Below are 19,494 nucleotides of genomic sequence, written 5' to 3'. Positions count from 1 at the left end.
GGAACTCTGCTAGTTTTGAATAATTATCGAAATTAAGGTTCAATAGATGGGCTGAGTAGTTTGCAATTCATAGTAGCAGTGTGGCTGAGGAGTAGACTTTCCTACCAAAAACATCCAATTTTTTATTGTCCTTGTCCGGAAGGGTATTTCTGTACTGTGGCGCCTTACTCCTACGTTGCACTGCGTCTACTACCAACGAGTTAGGTTGGGGGTGATTGAATAAAAAGTCCAATCCTTTCGCTGGAACAAAATATTTTCTGTCAACCTTTTTACTCGTAGGTGTAACCGATGTTGGGGTTTGCCATATCTCATCCGACACTTCCATTATCGCGTCATCAATTGGTAATGTGACCTTGCACATTGTTGTGGATGGAGGTTTTTCAAGAGGAGGTGCCTTTTAACCGGAACATCCGCCAGCTGTATTTCCTGCGTGCCTGCCACTCGTTTGAAGAGATCCTGAAAGTGTTTCAGATGATCCGGTGGGGAGATGTCAGCTGGGCATATCGCCTCATCCGGGGAAGACGAGGAGCAGTCTGCTGGAGAATTTTCCGGTTTAGGGTCTTCTGCTTCAGACAACTGTCCCTCTTCCGGTTCGGATTGGTCTAGCTGGATCGTTGAACTCTTAGCTGGAGAAGGTGAGTCTAGTGGCTGTGATCAGTGAGGTAAGTATTCCACTGTTGGTGGTTGGCAGATGCAGGAAGATCCCCTACGTGATGATGGTGTATGGTCACGCTGGGGACGATCGTAATATGATCTATGATAGTGCTCATAGTAGCGCTGAGACCGCAACGGGGAGGAGTGTCGAGAGGAGCGTGCACTACCATGTTGGATATAATAGACACGAATTGGAGAGCGTCTAACAGACCCATACGTCAAAAATCGGGAGGGTGAACGGGATCGTGAACGGGACTGATGTGCGTCTAAGTAAACTGCGTCCCTATAATTATGCTGGCTGTACATGATCCGTGAGGGAGAAACATAGCCACGATAGCGACCGTACCTTCCTGGTGAAACAGCTTGAGAAAGAGAACTGTCCCTATAATGGGTCTTTGACAATGCCTTCCTAGGTCTAGAAGTCCCATCCATCCCCAGAGTCACGGGGGAGCCAGGCACCGAATGAAAATGAAGCGGTGCCAGAGAAGTCAGCTGTTGCTGAGCTGATGCCAGTGCCGGTAGGACGCCCGGTGCCGGGGTTAACGATGGTGCCAAGTCTGAGGCATTAACATGTTCTGCCTCGGATACCGGTGCTGGAAGGAATGGTGCCGATGCCACTGCCAGGGAGGGAGAGATAGGCACCGTTGCATTAGGTGCCGCTGAAGCCGGTGCTGAGAGGCTGGTCAATTGCGGCACCGGTGCATCTGTCAGTTTCAGGGAGCGTGTAGCTGAAGCCGGTACAGACTTGCTGGCCGGCTGCGGCGCCACTCCCGATGTCGGCGCTGAAGCCGCTCTCACTCTGGGTGGTGGGGGTTCTCTCATACCAGCCCCAGCAAGTTGTCCAGACCCCCCAGGGGTCACCTTGGAAGCCCCTGCCAATGTTGTGGCTGCCGCAGGGAGAGAGCGCGTTGGGGACGGCTTTGATGTCTTGGAGATAGCCGGTCCCGGAGAAGCCGCTCTCCTCTTATGCCCGGAGGTTTTTGTGGCTACAGGAGGGATCGGATCAGGCTGTAATGCCTTGCCAAACATCAACATTCTTGTCTTCATCTCCGGGCTCTTGAGGTTAGTTTGCGACAATGGGTGCACTTGTCAGGGACATGAGTTTCCCCCAGGCACCTGATACAAGTGTCATGGCCGTCAGCCGTTGGCATGGCTTCACGGCACACTGAGCATTTTTTAAAGCCAGTTGATCCAGGCATTGTCAGCACAGTTAAAGAAGCTGAACGCCTGTGTAATCCCCACTGTGGGTAGTCAATTTCACCAGTTTAGCGCTTTGCTGCAGCGCTTCGCAATGAACGGTTTGAAAGAAAAAACTTTTTTTTTTAAAATAGGAGAACAAGTAACAAGAACACGACTAACACTAAACTTTAACTATTTACAATAGAGAACTATCTAAAACCATCACTGAAAAAGAGATCAGGGAGCGCCGACCGCAACCTGAGGCGGTTGAGAGGAACTGATAGTTGCCGGCTTGCACGCAGCTGATCAAAGGCACGAATGCTATCCTGGTGAACCATGCATGCGCGAGCCGGCGGAGCACAGCTATGCAAAGTCTCTGAGCTGCAGCGCCGGGACAGGACCCGACACCTAGAGTGGAGCACCCACGGGGCCACTCGAAGAAGAATTTATACATTAATTTTCATAGTGCCATTGTTAGAACTATGCCAACCTTTTTCCAGGTATTTCCCCTTTTGGTATTAAAAATTGTTTGCCTTTAGTGAAGAGTATTATTCCTTTTTAAAAAAGTTTAATTTAAATTTTAAAATTCATTACAACCCGGGCACATACAAAATCTGGAAAATTTCTCATTACATGAAAAACAGGGCTTTTAAAAGTATAAACTAATGGAATTTCACAAAACTCAAACAAATTCATCCTTGGACTCAGAACAGGCATGAGTTATTTTGGCTAAAATATTACTTTTATTCCAGAATGTTAAAGCACTTGAAAATTGGGACTTAAAAATAAAAGTGCTGCCTCAAACATATTATAAGTATAGTATAATTTATCACAATGCTATAATTAATATCTGTTCTTTATTCATTTTTAATTTTAAGGAAATTTGATTGCATTACTTTCTATAATATTAAATACTGATGGAAAATGTAAAACTTGATACCCATCTACAACCTTGCTTTTTTAGCTTCATTATGTAAGATGACATCTCCTAAAATTGTTCCTGTTTTTACGAATAATCCCCCTTGTTTTTGAAGTCTTTCAAGCATATTCTGAATCATGACAGTCTTCCCAATACCGGAGTCTCCTAAAAAGCCCAAAGACACAGAGAATTAAAACACTTACACTAAAATTTCAAGTAATATTCATGGCAAAATGGTGTGTCAAAACATGAATTAATAACTTGCATGCTATTAATGCTATTGCCCATGTTAAATTAGATCCACTATCCAATTCTGTGTTTGTAGACAAAAAGATTTTGATATGAGAAATGGAGACTACTGGGAAGTTGGGTATAGCAAATGGACAATAGAAGGAATGTAGTGGGAAATAATGTTTGCAACATATCACCTCTCTTCCACTTTCTCAACTTTCTGTATTTTCTTAAATATACAAAGGAGAAAAAATGATAAATATATTGTTTTGCAAAATGCTGCCACAAGGGGGCCGTGCTGTTCAAATTGGAATATTTTCATACTGTACATGACAGTACTCCTACTCAAGCTACAGCTGCTTTCACCTCTCTCAACAGACAACTTAAAACCTGAAAGTGGAAGATTACATAAAAGGGAAGCTTTAGATTACACTGTAGCTATACATAGGGAAAAGGGAGCTGGGAAAGAAACAGCACATACTGCAGATTCAGGTATCAGTTTAGGGCTCATCCTCCCAGTTTTTTCTGGAACTCAATTTATGGAAAGCTGTTTCAACATTCCATTAATGATTGCTATTCATCTACCATTTTGCTACATCCTGATTGTTTTTTAAAAAGAATTTCTCATATCACATCATGTAGCTATGGGGCACAAGCTGTCACCATCACTGACATTAAGTAATATCTTTTGTGATTAGTGGGTATTTTGTGGAGTAAGGTACTACCCAACATAAACAAGAGTGACAGAATCAGACACTTAGGGTTAGACTCACCAATAGAGAGATAGGAATTCCTATCTCTGTATTTCATTTAAAAACTACAGTATTTGGACATAAGTAATTTATTGAACAAAGTTTATATTTGCTTTGTTTTTAGAAATTAAGAGTACCTGTGATAAGTACTGGATGTTTATTCAGCAACAGAAGACTTGTTAGAAAAGTATAGCAAGTTGTATCCATATTAGGAATAAACGTTAGAGTATCTCTTCTTCCAGGGGTTACTTCTTTACTCTCAGATTTCAGAGAATCAGAAAATGATGTATCTGAATTAAAAAAAATATATAATGTTTTCTTTTAATTTCTGATTTTTAAATTTTGTATTAGGAAATTTTCAAACCTAAGCTGTATTCTGTATGCTGCCTCTATATTGAACACATTCTTTCCATTACTGCTTCTCAATATAATTCAATTAATTCTACTCTGTTTTTGGTCCTGAATTAATTTATACTGGGCTCTACATCTCTGCAGGGGATCCATTGCTGCTACCACCTAAAAGGTTCTCAGCCGTGCCTCCTCTACGGGAGGGAGCTGAGCTGCTCAAGAGCTGATGGTTACTTTGGGGGGGGGGGGAGGAGGAGGGGAAACACTTCACAAACTGCGAGGGAGAAAAGGGAGCACCTGAGCTTGAAGCCTACTATGCTTCTTTTTGCTCTACCCGTGAGAATTATAGTTGGACCACTTATTCAGAGATACATGTAAGTGACAAGAGAATTTTGTCTCATTGTCTCATTTTCTTTTAATACTCTGCGTGACTAGCCAATTGGTATCTTGACATGAATTAGTCTTTGGAAGAAATTCCTTTCTATGGATGTCAGTGTGTTTAATTCTAAACATCCATACTAGTAATCTTGTTACCATATTGGAAAAGCAGGTCTACATGTTCCATAAAAGTACAAGTAGAAGCAGACTCAGAAATTCTGATCTGAGATATCACAGTGATAATCACGGTATATACAAATTACTGAGGAAGACCATGACATACTGTATTTCTCTGAAGTGCCAAACACATTGATAGGCAGCGTACAGGAATAAATAAAATAATACTTTTACCTGGAGAACTATGAAGTGCATGACAGAAAAGACATTAATAGCTGCCATATGCTCATGCAAGGAGCTAAGAGTCAACCCCAATGTTTTCTAGAGAGCAGAATAATAGGGATCCAGAACTGTCTGGGATAGCCTAGGATGCTGACACTTTCTCTGTTCCATTTTCCTTTATAGCATCTTCTCATGGAGGCTTTTCTGCAATCTGAAGTGGCTTTTGCCCACAAAAGCTGATGAAACTATATATATATATATATATATATATATATATATATATATATATATATATTTGTTAGTCTCTGAGGGTATGTCTACACTACAAACTTAGTTCGAACTAACGGACATTAGTTCGAACTAACTTTAATAGGCGCTACACTAGCGCTCCGCTAGTTCCAATTTAATTCGAACTAGCGGAGCGCTTAGTTCGAACTAGGAAAACCTCATTTTACAAGGATTAAGCCTAGTTCGAACTAGCTAGTTCGAATTAAGGGGTGTGTAGCCCCTTAATTCGAACTAGTGTGAGGTTAGAACTCCCTAGGTTTCCCTGGTGGCCACTCTGGCCAACACCAGGGAAACTCGTCTGCCCCCCCTCCCGGCCCCGGACCCCTTAAAGGGGCACGGGCTGGCTACGGTGCCCGTGCCAGGTGCAAGCCTGCCAGCACCCAGCCAGCAGACCCTGCACCTGGCACGGATCGAGCCACCCACCCAATGCCCCCCAGCTCTCCCCCTCTTCCTGGGACCAGGCTGGCGGCTCGCGGGAGCTTGCCCAGGATCGCAAGAGGCGGGCACCTGCCTGGGCTAGTGCGGACATCGTGGACCTCATCCACGACCTACACACTAGGCACAGGAAAGTGGCTGGCTAGGGCAGGAGAGCTGCCAGCCTGGCCACCCAGGAGCAGGTTTGCATGAAAATTAAGGTGGTCCACTGAGACCCCCGACCCTGAGCCCTGAGTTTACAATGGCCGTCCTGGGTCAGACCAAAGGTCCATCTAGCCCAGTAGCCTGTCTGCCGACAGTGGCTAACCCTGGGGACCCTGGAGGGGATGGACCGAAGACAGTGACCAAGCCATCTGTCTCGTGCCATCCATCTCCAGCTTTCCACAAACCTTGGGCAGGGACACCACTCCTACCTCCTGGCTAATAGCACTCCATGGACCCAACCTCCATGACTTGATCTCACTTCTCTTTATACTCTGTTCTAGTTCTAGCCTTCACAGCCTCCTGCAGCAAGGAGTTCCACAGGTTGACTCTTTGCTTTGTGAAGAACAACTTTCTGTTACTAGTTTGAAGCCTGCTACCCATTCCTTTCCTTTGGTGTCCTCTAGTCCTTCTTTATGGGAACTAATGAAGAACTTTTCTGTATGCACCCTCTCCACCCAACTCCTGCTTTTAGAGACCTCTATCCTGTCCCCCCTCCGTCGCCTCTTTTCTAAGCTGAAAAGTCCCAGTCTCTTTAGCCTCTCTTCATATGGTACCTGTTCCAAACCCCTGATCATTTTAGTTGCCCTCCCCTCTCCCACCCTCTCTCTTCCCCTCTCCCACCTCCTTGTCCCAGTCTCCCCCAGTTTTGTTGAATAAAGACAGATTCCATTTTTGAACACAATTGTCCTTTATTTTGTACATCAAGAAGAGGGGTTAGGGAAGGGTAAGTGGAAGGAGGTGAGGGAGGAATGGGGGACGCGCCCCCGATGGAGAGGACTTGGCTGGCTCTGCGGGCTTCTGGGGATGGAAGCTCTCCTGCAGCCCCCCAATTGCCTCCTTTCCTCAGATGGCAGCCTGCAGCAAGTGCAGCTGGTCTGATGGCCGAGTGCTGTGATGTGCCCAGCGTGGGTACTCCGGGCAATCCAAGCCAGGACTGCTTTGCAAGCGGGACACCCCTGAGAACTGTCTGTCCGGGGTGGGGGTCGGGACCCTTTAAGCACAGCCCTCGGCTAGCCTGACACAGCATCTCCACGCTCTAAGTCCTCCTCTGATGCCCTGCCGGCACTGCTTCCGGCCATCCTTAAGCCTGGTTCAGGGTCCACTTAATGTGAACATGCTAGTTCGAATTAGCAAAACGCTAATTCGAACTAGTTTTTTAGTCTGGATCCGTTAGTTCGAATTAGCTTAGTTCGAATTAACTAATTCGAACTAAGTTAGTTAGAATTAACGTCGTAGTGTAGACATACCCTGAGGCTATGTCTACACTACACATTTATTTTGAAATAACAGAGTGCAAGTCTACAAGGCAAGCCCACTATTTCAAAATAATTTTGAAATAATGGGCTTCTTACTATGACTTCTGTAACCCGCATTTTAAAGGAGTAAAGAAATTAGAAGGAAGAATGTTCTTCCTTCGACTTCCTGCTGTGTAGACAGCACCAAAAGTCGAGTTAAGCTATTTTGACTTCAGCTACGCAATTAACGTAGTTGAAGTTGCATATCTTAACTCAATTTTGACCCACAGTATAGATATACTCTAAGGTGCCACATGACTACTTGTTGTTTTTAAAATTACAGATTAACACAGCTGCCCTCTTGAGACTGCTATTCTAAGGGTAGATTGTCTAGCCTCCAAGTATGACATCTCTAAATTTGTCACCCACCCAAACATCAAATCACTGGATGGTAAGAAAGGCTGCACTGGGAGGGGTGATCTTGCCTCTGACCTGGATCAATGCCTTCTGGAGAATGCTTGTGAACCTGAACTGTCTCGGCCATACAGAAGCCAGTAATACTTTGTCTTGTTTGATCTTTATTAATAAGAGAGATGTAGGCAGAAATGTATAAATTAGTGGTTCCAACCACTGTACTAGAAATGAATCCTTTCTGGAGTTTTGGTTCCAGGTGGTTTAGGAGTAGTAGGCTGGACATTTCTTGCTCATGTGAAATGCAAAGAGAACTCATGGTAGGAATAGATACAAATTGCTGAGTTGCATACTTCCCACTCATTGTCTTTGGAAAAGGGTCTGCTGAATTTGTGTCTCTGGAAGGTGCACTGCCAAGAGCGCAAACAGGAACAGCAAACAGGAGAGTTTGGAGAGGGAGTTCTCCAGGTAAAAGAGGAGTAAAAACGGGACCCTTGTGGTAAGTGGCTGTCTGGAGTGTGTGTTTGTGTGTGGGGGAGTTATTTGCAGTGTGCTGAGCTTGTGTTTGTCTGTTTGGTTTGTTTGTTTGTTTGAAGGAGCTTCTAAAAGGTTTGAAATCTAGAAGCCTCTGTTAATTGGCTGAGCCTCAGTCAGGGGGAGGGGCTAGCAGAGATATATAAGCCGGTGACTCAGCGACCAGGGAGAACGCGAACAGGAACAGCAAACAGGAGAGTTTGGAGAGGGAGTTTAGAGGGGGAGGTTAGAGGGCACTAGTGACTTCTGACCTTCTTTAAAACATAACTCTTAGAATAATCTATACTCCAGGGCTACGTCTACACTCTTATTCCTACTTTCAGGAAGCTATCTTGGTAATGGGTAAGATAGTTACTCAGACACTTTGCCAAAGGATTAATGCCCACAAAACAGATATCAGACAAGATCACAAAGAAAAAACAGTTTCTTGCCTTTTCAACCAGAAAGGACACTCTCTCAATGACTTAACCACCTGCATTCTGCTACAAAGACCATTTACATCTGCACTTGAAAGGGAATCCTCTGAACTGTCATTCATGTTCAAATTCGACACTCTCCGAGAAGGAATGAACAAAGACTCTAACTATCTTAACCATTACCAAGATAGCTTCCCCAATTATCACCTCTAATACCATTAGCTCACAGACATCTAACTCTCCCCACCTCTAACATAATTAATTCACAGACATTTACCTTCCTTCCTTCCCCACCCCCCGCATTCCCCTCCTGTTCTGAAATGTGATTTGTCCTTTTCATATGTGTTCATTTTTTTTAATTGTATCCTTTGGTATATATGGTTGTGACTATTTTCTTCCACTACTTGATCTGAGGAAGTGGGTCTGGCCCACGAAAGCTCATCATCTAATAAACCATCTTGTTAGTCTTTAAAGTGCTACATAGTCCTGTATTTTGCTTCAGCTACACCAGACTAACATGGCTACATTTCTATTACTATAGATAGTTGGGTTTGTGATGACCGGGAGAACCGTATGGTCACTTGCCTGCCTGATGCGGATCTCTCGAGGCATCTAGACAGACTTATGTGTAGTGCTGGGGAGGAGCCGGTGTTCGTGGTACATGTAGGTACCAATGACGTAGGGAAGGGTAGGAGAGATGTCCTGGAGGCCAAATTTAGGCTGCTAGGAAAGAGACTGAAATCCAGGACCTCTATGGTGGCATTCTCGGAAATGCTTCCAGTTCCACGCACAGGGCCAGGTAGGCAGGCGGAGCTTCAGAGTCTCAATGCGTGAATGAGACGATGGTGTAGGGAAGAGGGGTTTAGATTTATTAGGAACTGGGGACACTTTTGGGAGAGGGGGAGCCTATACAGGAAGGATGGGCTCCACCTAAACCACGGTGGAACCAGACTGCTGGCACTAAACATTAAAAAGGCCGTAGAGCAGTTTTTAAACTAAGAGATGGGGGACAGCCGATTAGTGCGGAGATGCACATAAATCGGAGGGAGACCTCTCTTAGAGGAGAATCCATTGATAGAGATTCTCTAAGCTGTAGTCAGAAAGAGAGGAGGGCAGAGGGCAAACCATGGGCCTGAGCAAACACACAACCACATACAAAGGAATCCAATGCACCAGGGAAGGGCAGACAAATAAGCAGTGGCAAATTTTTAAAGTGCTTGTACACAAATGCTAGGAGTCTGACTAATAAGATGGGTGAACTAGAGTACCTCGTATTAAATGAGGAGATTGACATAATAGGCATCACTGAAACCTGGTGGAATGAGGAAAATCTGTGGGACACAATCATACCGGGATATAAAATATATAGAAAGGACAGAGCAGGCCGGGTGGGTGTCGGAGTGGCACTGTATGTGAAAGATAATGTAGAATCAAACGAAATAAAAATATTAAGTGAATCAACATGTTCAATAGAATCGCTATGGATTCTATTATTATTCGATGCTCCAATAATAAGAAATTATCAGTAGGGATATATTACCGACCACCTGACCAGGGCAGCGATACTGACATTGAAATGCTAAGGGAGATTAGAGAGGCTACCAAAATAAAGAACTCTATAATAATGGGGGATTTTAATTACCCCCATATTGACTGGATACATGTCACCTCAGGAAGAGAAGCGGAGATAAAATTTCTCAATGGCTTAAATGACTGCTTCTTGGAGCAGCTGGTGCAGGAACCGACAAGGGGAGAGGCAATTCTCGATTTAGTCCTGAGTGCAGGATCAGGTCCAGGAGGTAACTATTACAGGACCGCTTGAGAATAGTGACCATAATATAATAACATTCAACATTCCTGTGGTGGGAAGAACACCTCAGCAGTCCAGCACCCTGGCATTTAATTTCAAAAAGGGGAATTACACAAAAATGAGGAGGTTAGTTAAACAGAAATTAAAAGGCACAGTGACTAGAGCCAAATCCCTGAAAGCGGCATGGAAACTTTTTAAAGAAACCATAATAGAGGCCCAACTTAAATGTATACCCCAAATTAAAAAACATAGCAAGAGACCTAAAAAAGAGTCACCATGGCTTAACCACCATGTAAAAAAAGCAGTGAGGGACAAAAAGGTATCTTTTAAGAAGTGGAAGTCCAATCCTAGGGTGTGTCTAGACTACATGCCTCCTTCGATGGAGGCATGTAGATTAGCCAGATCGGAAGAGGGAAATGAAGCCGCGATTAAAATAATCGCGGCTTCATTTAAATTTAAATGGCTGCCCCGATCTGCCGATCAGCTGTTTGTCGGCAGATCGGGGGAGTCTGGACGCGATGCCCCGACAAAGAAGCCTTTCTTCATCGACACAGGTAAGCCTCGTGAAACCAGGCTTACCTGTGTCGATGAAGAAAGGCTTCTTTGTCGGGGCATCGCGTCCAGACTCCCCCGATCTGCCGACAAACAGCTGATCGGCAGATCGGGGCAGCCATTTAAATTTAAATGAAGCCGCGATTATTTTAATCGCGGCTTCATTTCCCTCTTCCGATCTGGCTAATCTACATGCCTCCGTCGAAGGAGGCATGTAGTCTAGACACACCCTTAGTGAGATAAATAGAAAGGAACATAAACACTGTCAAATCAAGTATAAAAATGTAATAAGAAAAGCAAAAAAAGATTTTGAGGAACAGCTAGCCGCAAACTCAAAAAGAAATAACAAAATGTTTTTTAAGTACATTAGAAGCAGGAAGCCTGCTAAAAAACCTGTGGGACCCCTAGATGATCGAGCTATAAAAGGAGCAATCAAGGATGATAAAGCCATTGCGGAGAAACTAAATGATTTCTTTCTTCACGGCTGAGGACATTGGGGAGATTCCTGAATCTGCACTGTCCTTTGTGGGTGATGAATCTGAGGAACTGTCCCGGATTGAATTGTCATTAGAGGAGGTTTTGGAACAAATAGAAAAACTTAATGTTAACAAATCTCTGGGACCGGATGGCATTCATCCAAGTGTTCTAAAAGAACTCAAATGGGAAATTGCTGAGTTATTATCTGTGGTTTGTAACCTATCCTTTAAATCGGCTTCCGTACCTAATGAATGGAAGGTAGCCAACGTGACACCAATATTTAAAAAGGGCTCTAGAGGCGATCCTGGCAATTACAGACCGGTAAGTCTAATTTCAGTACCGGGCAAATTAGTCGAAACAATAGTAAAGAATAAAATTGTGAAGCATGTAGAAGAACATAATTTGTTGGACAAAAGTCAACATGGTTTCTGTAAAGGGAAATCCTGCCTTACTAATCTGTTAGAGTTCTTTGAAGGGGTTAACAAACATGTGGACAAGGGGGATCCAGTAGATATAGTATACTTGGATTTTCAGAAAGCCTTTGACAAGGTCCCTCACCAAAGGCTCTTGTGTAAATTACATGGCCATGGGATAAGAGGGAAGGTCCTTTCCTGGATTGAGAACTGGTTAAAAGACAGGAAACAAAGGGTAGGACTAAATGGTAAACTTTCAGATTGGAGAGTTGTAACTAGTGGTGTACTCCAAGGGTCAGTCCTGGGACCAATCCTTTTCAACTTATTCATAAATGATCTGGAGAAAGGGGTAAGCAGTGACGTAGTAAAGTTTGCAGATGATGCAAAACTGTTTAGGATAGTCAAGACAGAAGAAGACTGTGAGGGACTCCAAGAAGATCTCACCAAACTCAGTGATTGGGCAACAAAATGGCAAATGAAATTTAATGTGGATAAGTGTAAAGTAATTCACATCGGGAAAAATAACCCCAACTTCACGTACAGTATGATGGGGGCTAATTTAGCTACGACAAATCAGGAAAGAGATCTTGGAGTTATCGTGGACAGTTCTCTGAAAACTTCCACACAGTGTGCAGCGGCGGTCAAAAAGACAAATAGGATGCTAGGAATTATTAGGAAAGGGATAGAAAATAAGACCCAGAATATCTTACTGCCCCTGTATAAAACTATGGTACGCCCACATCTTGAATACTGTGTACAGATGTGGTCTCCTCACCTCAAAAAAGATATTTTGGCCTTGGAAAGGGTTCAGAAAAGGGCAACTAAAATGATTCGGGGTTTGGAACGGTTCCCATATGAGGAGAGGTTAAAGCGACTGGGACTTTTCAGTTTAGAAAAGAGGAGACTGAGGGGGGATATGATAGAGGTCTATAAAATCATGAGTGGTGTGGAGAGGGCCGATAAAGAAAAGTTATTTATTAGTTCCCTAAATAGAAGAACTAGAGGACACCAAATGAAATTAATGGGTAGCAGGTTTAAAACGAATAAAAGAAAGTTCTTCTTCACACAGCGTGTAGTCAACCTGTGGAACTCCTTGCCAGAGGAGGCTGTGAAGGCTAGGACTATAATAGAGTTTAAAGAGAAGCTAGATAATTTCATGGAGGTTAGGTCCATAAAAGGCTATTAGCCAGGGGATAAAATGGTGTCCTTGGCTGGAGAGGGATGGCAGGAGACAAATTGCTTGATCATTGTCTTCGGTCCACCCTCTCAGGGGCACCTGGTGTTGGCCACTGTCGGTAGACAGGATACTGGGCTAGATGGACCTTTGGTCTGACCCAGTACGGCCGTTCTTATGTTCTTATGATGGTACCCTAAGCCAGATGCACCAACTCCATAGATTGAAACTTCTATGTAAAGAAGGATGGAACTTTCTCCTTCTTGTTTGTTGACCAACATAACCTAACTATACAGGGTGTGAATGGATGGATAGAACCATTGCAGACTTTGCACAGCATAAAAGGCAGGGATCTCTCATTAACCATTTTGTGGATGTTGGATGATGAAGAGAACCACTATGCACACTATCTTAATATTTTCCCACCCAGCTGAGTGCTGTCAAAGCCTGTGGAGAACCAACAGATTTCTAGATTGTGTTTGCTTGGAAAATAAATTGTCTGCAGACATCACAGACGAAATATCACACAGGAGTCACTAAGGAGGCCATGGGGCCTATGAGGACAAGAAAGGATTATACTATCATCTGTGGGCTCAAACTTGATAGATAAGGTCCTTCATAGCTTGAAACAGGTCCTACGATATATATGTGAATCCAAGATCACTCCAATAAAGTCTATAGTCTGTGAGGAAGCTAAAGTGGACCTTTATACTTATTACATTTCTGCTTTCACTCCTACATTTTTAGGGGTAAGATTAGGAAAAGAGTTTCTACTCACACTTCCAGGCATGACTGTCTCAAAACCAGTCAGTCTTCTAGGTATAGGAACACTGATGTATCCTGATGACAGAGATACACTGCCTTTGTATACACAATTCCTTTCTGAATTTCCTGGGTGAAAGTGATCATGAAATCAGAGTTTATGATTTGAAGACATGGTAGAAGGGAGAATAGAAAAATAAAGACTTTCAGGAAGGCAGACATTCATAATCTCAGAAAGCTGGTAGGTAAGATCCCATGGAAAGCAAGAGAAAGAGAAAAAACAACTGAAGACCACTGGCAGTTTTTCAAAGGAACGTTATAAAGGGCCTAAAAGTAAACTATTCCACTTCATAGGAAAGCTAAGTAGTATAGAAAGAGACCATTTTGGCTTAACCATGAGATCTTACACGATATCAAAAATAAAAAAGAGTTGTATAAAAGTGGAAACTAGGTCAAATTACAAAGGATGAATATACATAAATAAAGTACGTAAGGGCAAGATTAGAAAGATAAGTGCACGTAACGAGCACAATCTAGCTACAGACATAAAGGGTAACAAGAAAACTTTCTACAAATATATTAGAAGCAAGAGGAAGACTAAGGACAGGGTAGACCCATTGCTCAATGAAGAGGAAGAAATAATAATAGAAAATGGATTTGTAAAGAATAAATCATGTCAAACCAATCTGATAGCTTTCTTCGATAGGATAACGAGTCTTGTGGATAAGGGAGAAGTGGTGGATGTGGTATACCTAGACTTTAGTAAGGCGTTTGATACGGTCTCTCATGATATTCTTATCAATAAACTAGGCAAATATAACTTAGATGGGGCTACTATAAGGTGGGTGCATAACTGGCTGGATAACCGTACTCAGAGAGTAATTATTAATGGTTCACAATCCTGCTGGAAAAGTATAACTAGTGGGGTTCCGCAGGGGTCTGTTTTGGGACCCTCTCTCTTCAATATCTTCATCAACTATTTAGATATTGGTATAGAAAGTATGTTTATTAAATTTGCAGATGATACCAAGCTGGGAGGGGTTGCAACTGCTCTGGAGGATAGGGTCATAATTCAAAATGATCTGGACAAATTGGAGAAATGGTCTAAGGTAAACAGAATGAAGTTTAATAAAGACAAATGTAAAGTGCTCCACTTAGGAAGGAAGAATCAGTTTCACACATACAGAATGGGAAGCGGCTGTCTAGAAAGGAGTATGGCAGAAAGGGATCTAGAGGTTATAGTGGACCACAAGCTGAATATGAGTCAGCAGTGTGATGCCGTTGCAAAAAAAGCAGACATGATTCTGGGATGCATTAACAGGTGTGTTGTGAGCAAGACATGAGAAGTCATTCTTCTGCTCTACTCTGCGCTGGTTAGGCCTCATTTGGAGTATTGTGTCCAGTTCTGGGCACCACATTTCAAGAAAGATGTGGAGAAATTGGAGAGGGTCCAGAGAAGAGCAACAAGAATGATTAAAGGTCTAGAGAACATGACATATGAAGGAAGGCTGAAAGAATTGGGTTTGTTTAGTTTAGAAAAGGGAAGACTGAGGGGGGACGTGATAGCCGTTTTCAGGTATCTAAAAGGCTATTATAAGGAGGAGGGAGAAAACTTGTTCATCTTGGCCTCTGAGGATAGAACAAGAAGCAATGGGCTTAAATTGCAGCAAGGGAGGTTTAGGTTGGACATTAGGAAAAAGTTCCTAACTGTCAGGGTAGTCAAACACTGGAATAAAATGCCCAGGGAGGTTGTGGAATCCCCATCTCTGGAGATATTTGAGAGTAGATTAGATAAATGTTTATCAAGGATGGTCTAGACAGTATTTGGTCCTGCCATGGGGGAAGGTGACTCGACTCGATGACCTCTCAAGGTCCCTTCCAGTGCTGGTATTCTATGATTTTATGAAAACTTGGAAATGGTAGAGGTGCTTAATCACTTCTTTGTTTCAGTTTTCACTAAGGCTGGTGGTGACTGGATGCCTAACATAGTGAGCACTAGAGGAGATAGAGTAGGTTTAGAATTTGAAATAGGAAAAGAACAAGTTAAAAATTTCTTAGAGAAGTTAGATATCTTCAAGTCACCAGATGTGATGAAATGCATCCTAGAATGCTCAAAGAGCTGATAGAGAAGGTATCTGAGTCACTAGCTATCATCTTTGAAAAGTCATGGAAGTTGGGAGCAATTCCCGAAGATGGGAAAAGGGCAAATATAGTGCATTTTTATAAAAAGGGAAATAAGAGCAACTCAAGAAACTTCAGACCAGTCATCTTAACTTCTGTCCCAGGAAAGATAATGCAGCAAATAATTAAGGAATTCCTCTGCAAACATCTGGAAAACAATAAGGTGATAGGTAACATCCAGCATGGATTTGTAAATAACAAGTCATGTCAAACCAATCTGATAGCTTTCTTTGATAGTATAAGAAGTCTTGCAGCTAAGAGGAAGTGATGGATGTGGTCTACCTAGCCTTTACTAAAGTATTTGATACAGTCTCACATGTCCTTATCAATAAACTAGAGAAATACAGCTTAGATGGGGTTACTATACGGTGGATGCATAACTGGTTATATAACCATTCTCAGAGAGAAATTATCAATGGTTCACAGTCATACTGGAAGGGCATAACAAGTGGGGTATTGCAGGGGTCAGTTTTGGGACTGGTTCTGTTCAATATCTTCATCCACTATTTACATAAGGGCATAGACAGTATGCTTATTAAGTTTGCAGGTGATACCAAGCTGGTGTTTTTCAGGATAGGGTCATAATTCAAAATGATCTGGACAAAACTGGAGAAATGGTCCTAGGTAAACAGGATGAAGTTTAATAAGGACAAATGCAAAGTACTCCACTTAGAAAGGAACAGTCAGTTCCATGCATACAGAATGGAAAGTGACTCTTTAGGAAGGAGTACTGCAAAAAGAGATCTAGGGATCATAGTGGACCATAAACCCAAACATGAGTCAACAGTGTGACACTGTTGCAAAAAAAAGCTAAAATAATTCTGGAAGGCATTAACAGGAGTGCTGCAATCAAGATGAGAAGTAATTCTTCCGATCTATGCTGCACTAATTGGAGTATTGTGTCCAGTTCCGGGCACCACATTTCAAGAAAGACGTGGAAAAACTGGAGAATGTCCAGAGAAGAGCAACAAAAATTATTAATGTTCTAGAAAACATGACCTGAGGGAAGACTGAAGGGATTGGATTTGTTCAGTTTAGAAAAGAGAAAACTGAGAGGGGCTATAATAACAGTTTTCAAGTACCTAAGAGTATATTACAAGGAGGAGGGAGAAAAATTGTTTTCCTGGACCTCTGATGATAGGACAAGAGGCAATGGGCTTAAATTGCAGGGGGTTAAGCTGGACATTAGGAAAAACTTCCCAACTGTCAGGGTGGATAAACATTGGAATAAAATGCCTTGGGAGGATGTGGAATCTCCATCACTGGAAGTATTTAAGAGCAGGTTAGATAGACATCTGTCAGGGATGAGTACTTGTTCCTCCTGTAAGGGCAAGGGTCTGGACTTGATGACCTCTCAAGGCCCCTTCCAATTCCAGAATTCTATGACTGTAAGACTTGCTGCAATGTCAAGAGTTGGAAGTGAAGTACTTTCTAATGGCAATGGTCTAGGCTGATTGTAAGTCACAGGAACTTCCTATGTGCATGGTGGATATCTATGTGAAAATAAGCAGTTTTGTGAGCAGATTATAAAGGCCAGAGTGATTATTCTGAATCTTAGGGAAAGATGAAGACATTTATTTGTCTGAAATTTAGTATTGGCTTCTGGCCTCCTCCTTTTTGGAGATAAATAAATACCTTGAGTAAAATCCTTTCCTGTTTTGCTGGAGTGGTATTGACTCACAGATGGGAAAAAAGAGTCTTCTTCCTATCTAAGCAACTCTGTGAGAGGAGTCTCTAGAGACGGATAGGACAGAGTTTTGAAGGGGAATTATTGTTTAGCTAGTGGTGGTGGTTTTCAGAACCTATTTGCCTGATGTTTCATGGTATCATGCTAAGAATAAAGCGGCTGCTAAAGGGGGCATGGGAAACCAGTCCAAATAGATTTGCCAGGACGAGTGGTTTACATCTCTTGACAGTGCTGTCAAAAGGCTTACTCAGTAGGAGACTGGGCATGGAAGGAGAACAAGGGGGAATGTGCTGTATTCTTTGGTATTTTCTAAGAAGCTCATATGCTTTCTGTTGGTAACAGAGGTGAGTAGCTGCTGTTGTCAGTAAGGGTATGTCTACACTACCACCCTAGTTTGAACTAGGGTGGTAATGTAGGCAACCGGAGTTGCAAATGAAGCCCGGGATTTGAATTTCCCGGGCTTCATTTGCATAAAGCCGGGCACCGCCATTTTTAAATGTCCGCTAGTGCGGACTCCGTGCCGTGCAGCTACACTCGGCACGGACTAGGTAGTTCGGACTAGGCTTCCTAGTCCGAACTACCTAGTCCGTGCCGCGTGTAGCCGTGTGGCACGGAGTCCACACTAGCGGACATTTAAAAATGGCAGCGCCCGGCTTTATGCAAATGAAGCCCGGGAAATTCAAATCCTGGGCTTCATTTGCAACTCCGGTTGCCTACATTACCACCCTAGTTCGAACTAGGGTGGTAGTGTAGACATACCCTAAGACTGAGGCTTAGGGCCTAGGCTTAGGATTGAGGCTTAGGGCTTATCTGTGGTGCAGGAGTATAAGCACCCAGAGAATTTCTTTGAAGGACAAATCCTCCACAGTTAACTGGACTTTTTGAGAAATCCAGAGGCTCAGAGCCTCAAAGCCTATATAATAACTACAGATGTTGCCATCAAGCAGATGGCTGTATCAGTGGCATCTACTAAAGCCTAGAGGGCAGACGTGGGTATCAGTATACCCTCTTCTATGGCTATTTGAAACTAAAGTTTGTGTTCTGGAGCCAGCTCGTTGATGAATTCAGAGCCCTTATTATAACTAGTAAAAGCAGTTTGCCATTAAAGCCTGGTAGTTTGCTGTGCAGAACTGAAAATGGCCAGAAATTAAGTTCTCTTTTTCCTAAAGAGGCCTCAATGTTTGGTCTTCCTATCTGTGAGTGCAGATCTGTGTTGGTGTTGCTTGTTCCTTTTTGGTGACAGCCTGCACCACTAGAGAGTCTGGAGCAGAGTGTGAGAAACAATATTATGCCCCTTTAGAAGGTACAAAATACTTCTTTTCCATTCATTTTTGGAGTGGGAGCATAGATGGCTGGATTATGTCTGATCTTTTTGGCTTGTTTTAAGATAAGTTGACATCGTCAATCTATAAGGTTATGACTCAAGCCATAGAGGATATCCCGTAATTTATGATATCCCATATTTCTTTCACAGGGCTCTAGAAAGCTTTTCTTTAGGCAATCCTTGTAATTATCTGCTGGTGACAATGAGACTGATGAGACGTACTCAACTAGTGAAGATGATTATCTTGCTGTCAGATTCTCTCTCTCCCTTTGATTTTTTTCTGTGAGAGTTGGGGTTTTCCCCCCATGTGGGTATATATGCCTTGACTCTTATTCTGTGTTCAGGAGGTTTCATTATTGGATTCCTTTGGATCCTTATAAGTGATTGAGATATCACAGAGGTAATGGTCCCCTGGAAGAAGGGAACCACTGAGGTAGTCTCTCTTGTGAGAGTGGGAAGGTGTGCTTTAAATCTCTGAGCCTCTGTTGGGGATGACTTCCCACCTTCATAAAACCCAGGAAGCTCTCCAATTTACCCCAGGGTATGTCTACACTACAGAGTTTTTTTCGGAAAAAACTTCACTTACATCACACTGCAATCGCGTTCTTTTGAAAAAAAATCAAAAGAACAGAGGGTTTTTTCTAACATTGGTAAATTTCTTTCTACGAGGAAGAAGCCTTTTTCCGAAAGAGCTCTTTTGGAAAAAGGCATGTATGGACGGGGAAGAGAGAGTTCTTTCTCAAGAAGAGGAAAGAGGAAAAAGCACAGGTCCCATGGTGGCCATTCCGCCC

General features: G+C 42.9%; 1 protein-coding gene across 4 annotated transcripts in view; it reads right to left on the bottom strand.

The window, feature by feature from the left end:
* The window catches only part of DNAH14 (dynein axonemal heavy chain 14), a 599,282-nt gene that overhangs the window by 213,447 nt on the left and 366,341 nt on the right, over positions 1-19,494 (bottom strand). For all 4 annotated transcript variants that reach the window (XM_075925276.1, XM_075925277.1, XM_075925279.1 and 1 more), the window contains 2 exons: positions 3,873-4,025; positions 2,785-2,917 (listed from right to left, as the gene is read on the bottom strand). In XM_075925276.1, coding sequence (XP_075781391.1) covers positions 2,785-2,917; positions 3,873-4,025 — 286 coding nt within the window. The remainder of the gene's footprint in view (positions 1-2,784; positions 2,918-3,872; positions 4,026-19,494) is intronic.

The sequence above is a fragment of the Pelodiscus sinensis genome, chromosome 3 (genome assembly GCF_049634645.1).
Source record: "Pelodiscus sinensis isolate JC-2024 chromosome 3, ASM4963464v1, whole genome shotgun sequence".
Taxonomy (NCBI): Eukaryota; Metazoa; Chordata; order Testudines; family Trionychidae; genus Pelodiscus; species Pelodiscus sinensis.
This window is presented reverse-complemented; position numbering and strand designations above follow the sequence as displayed.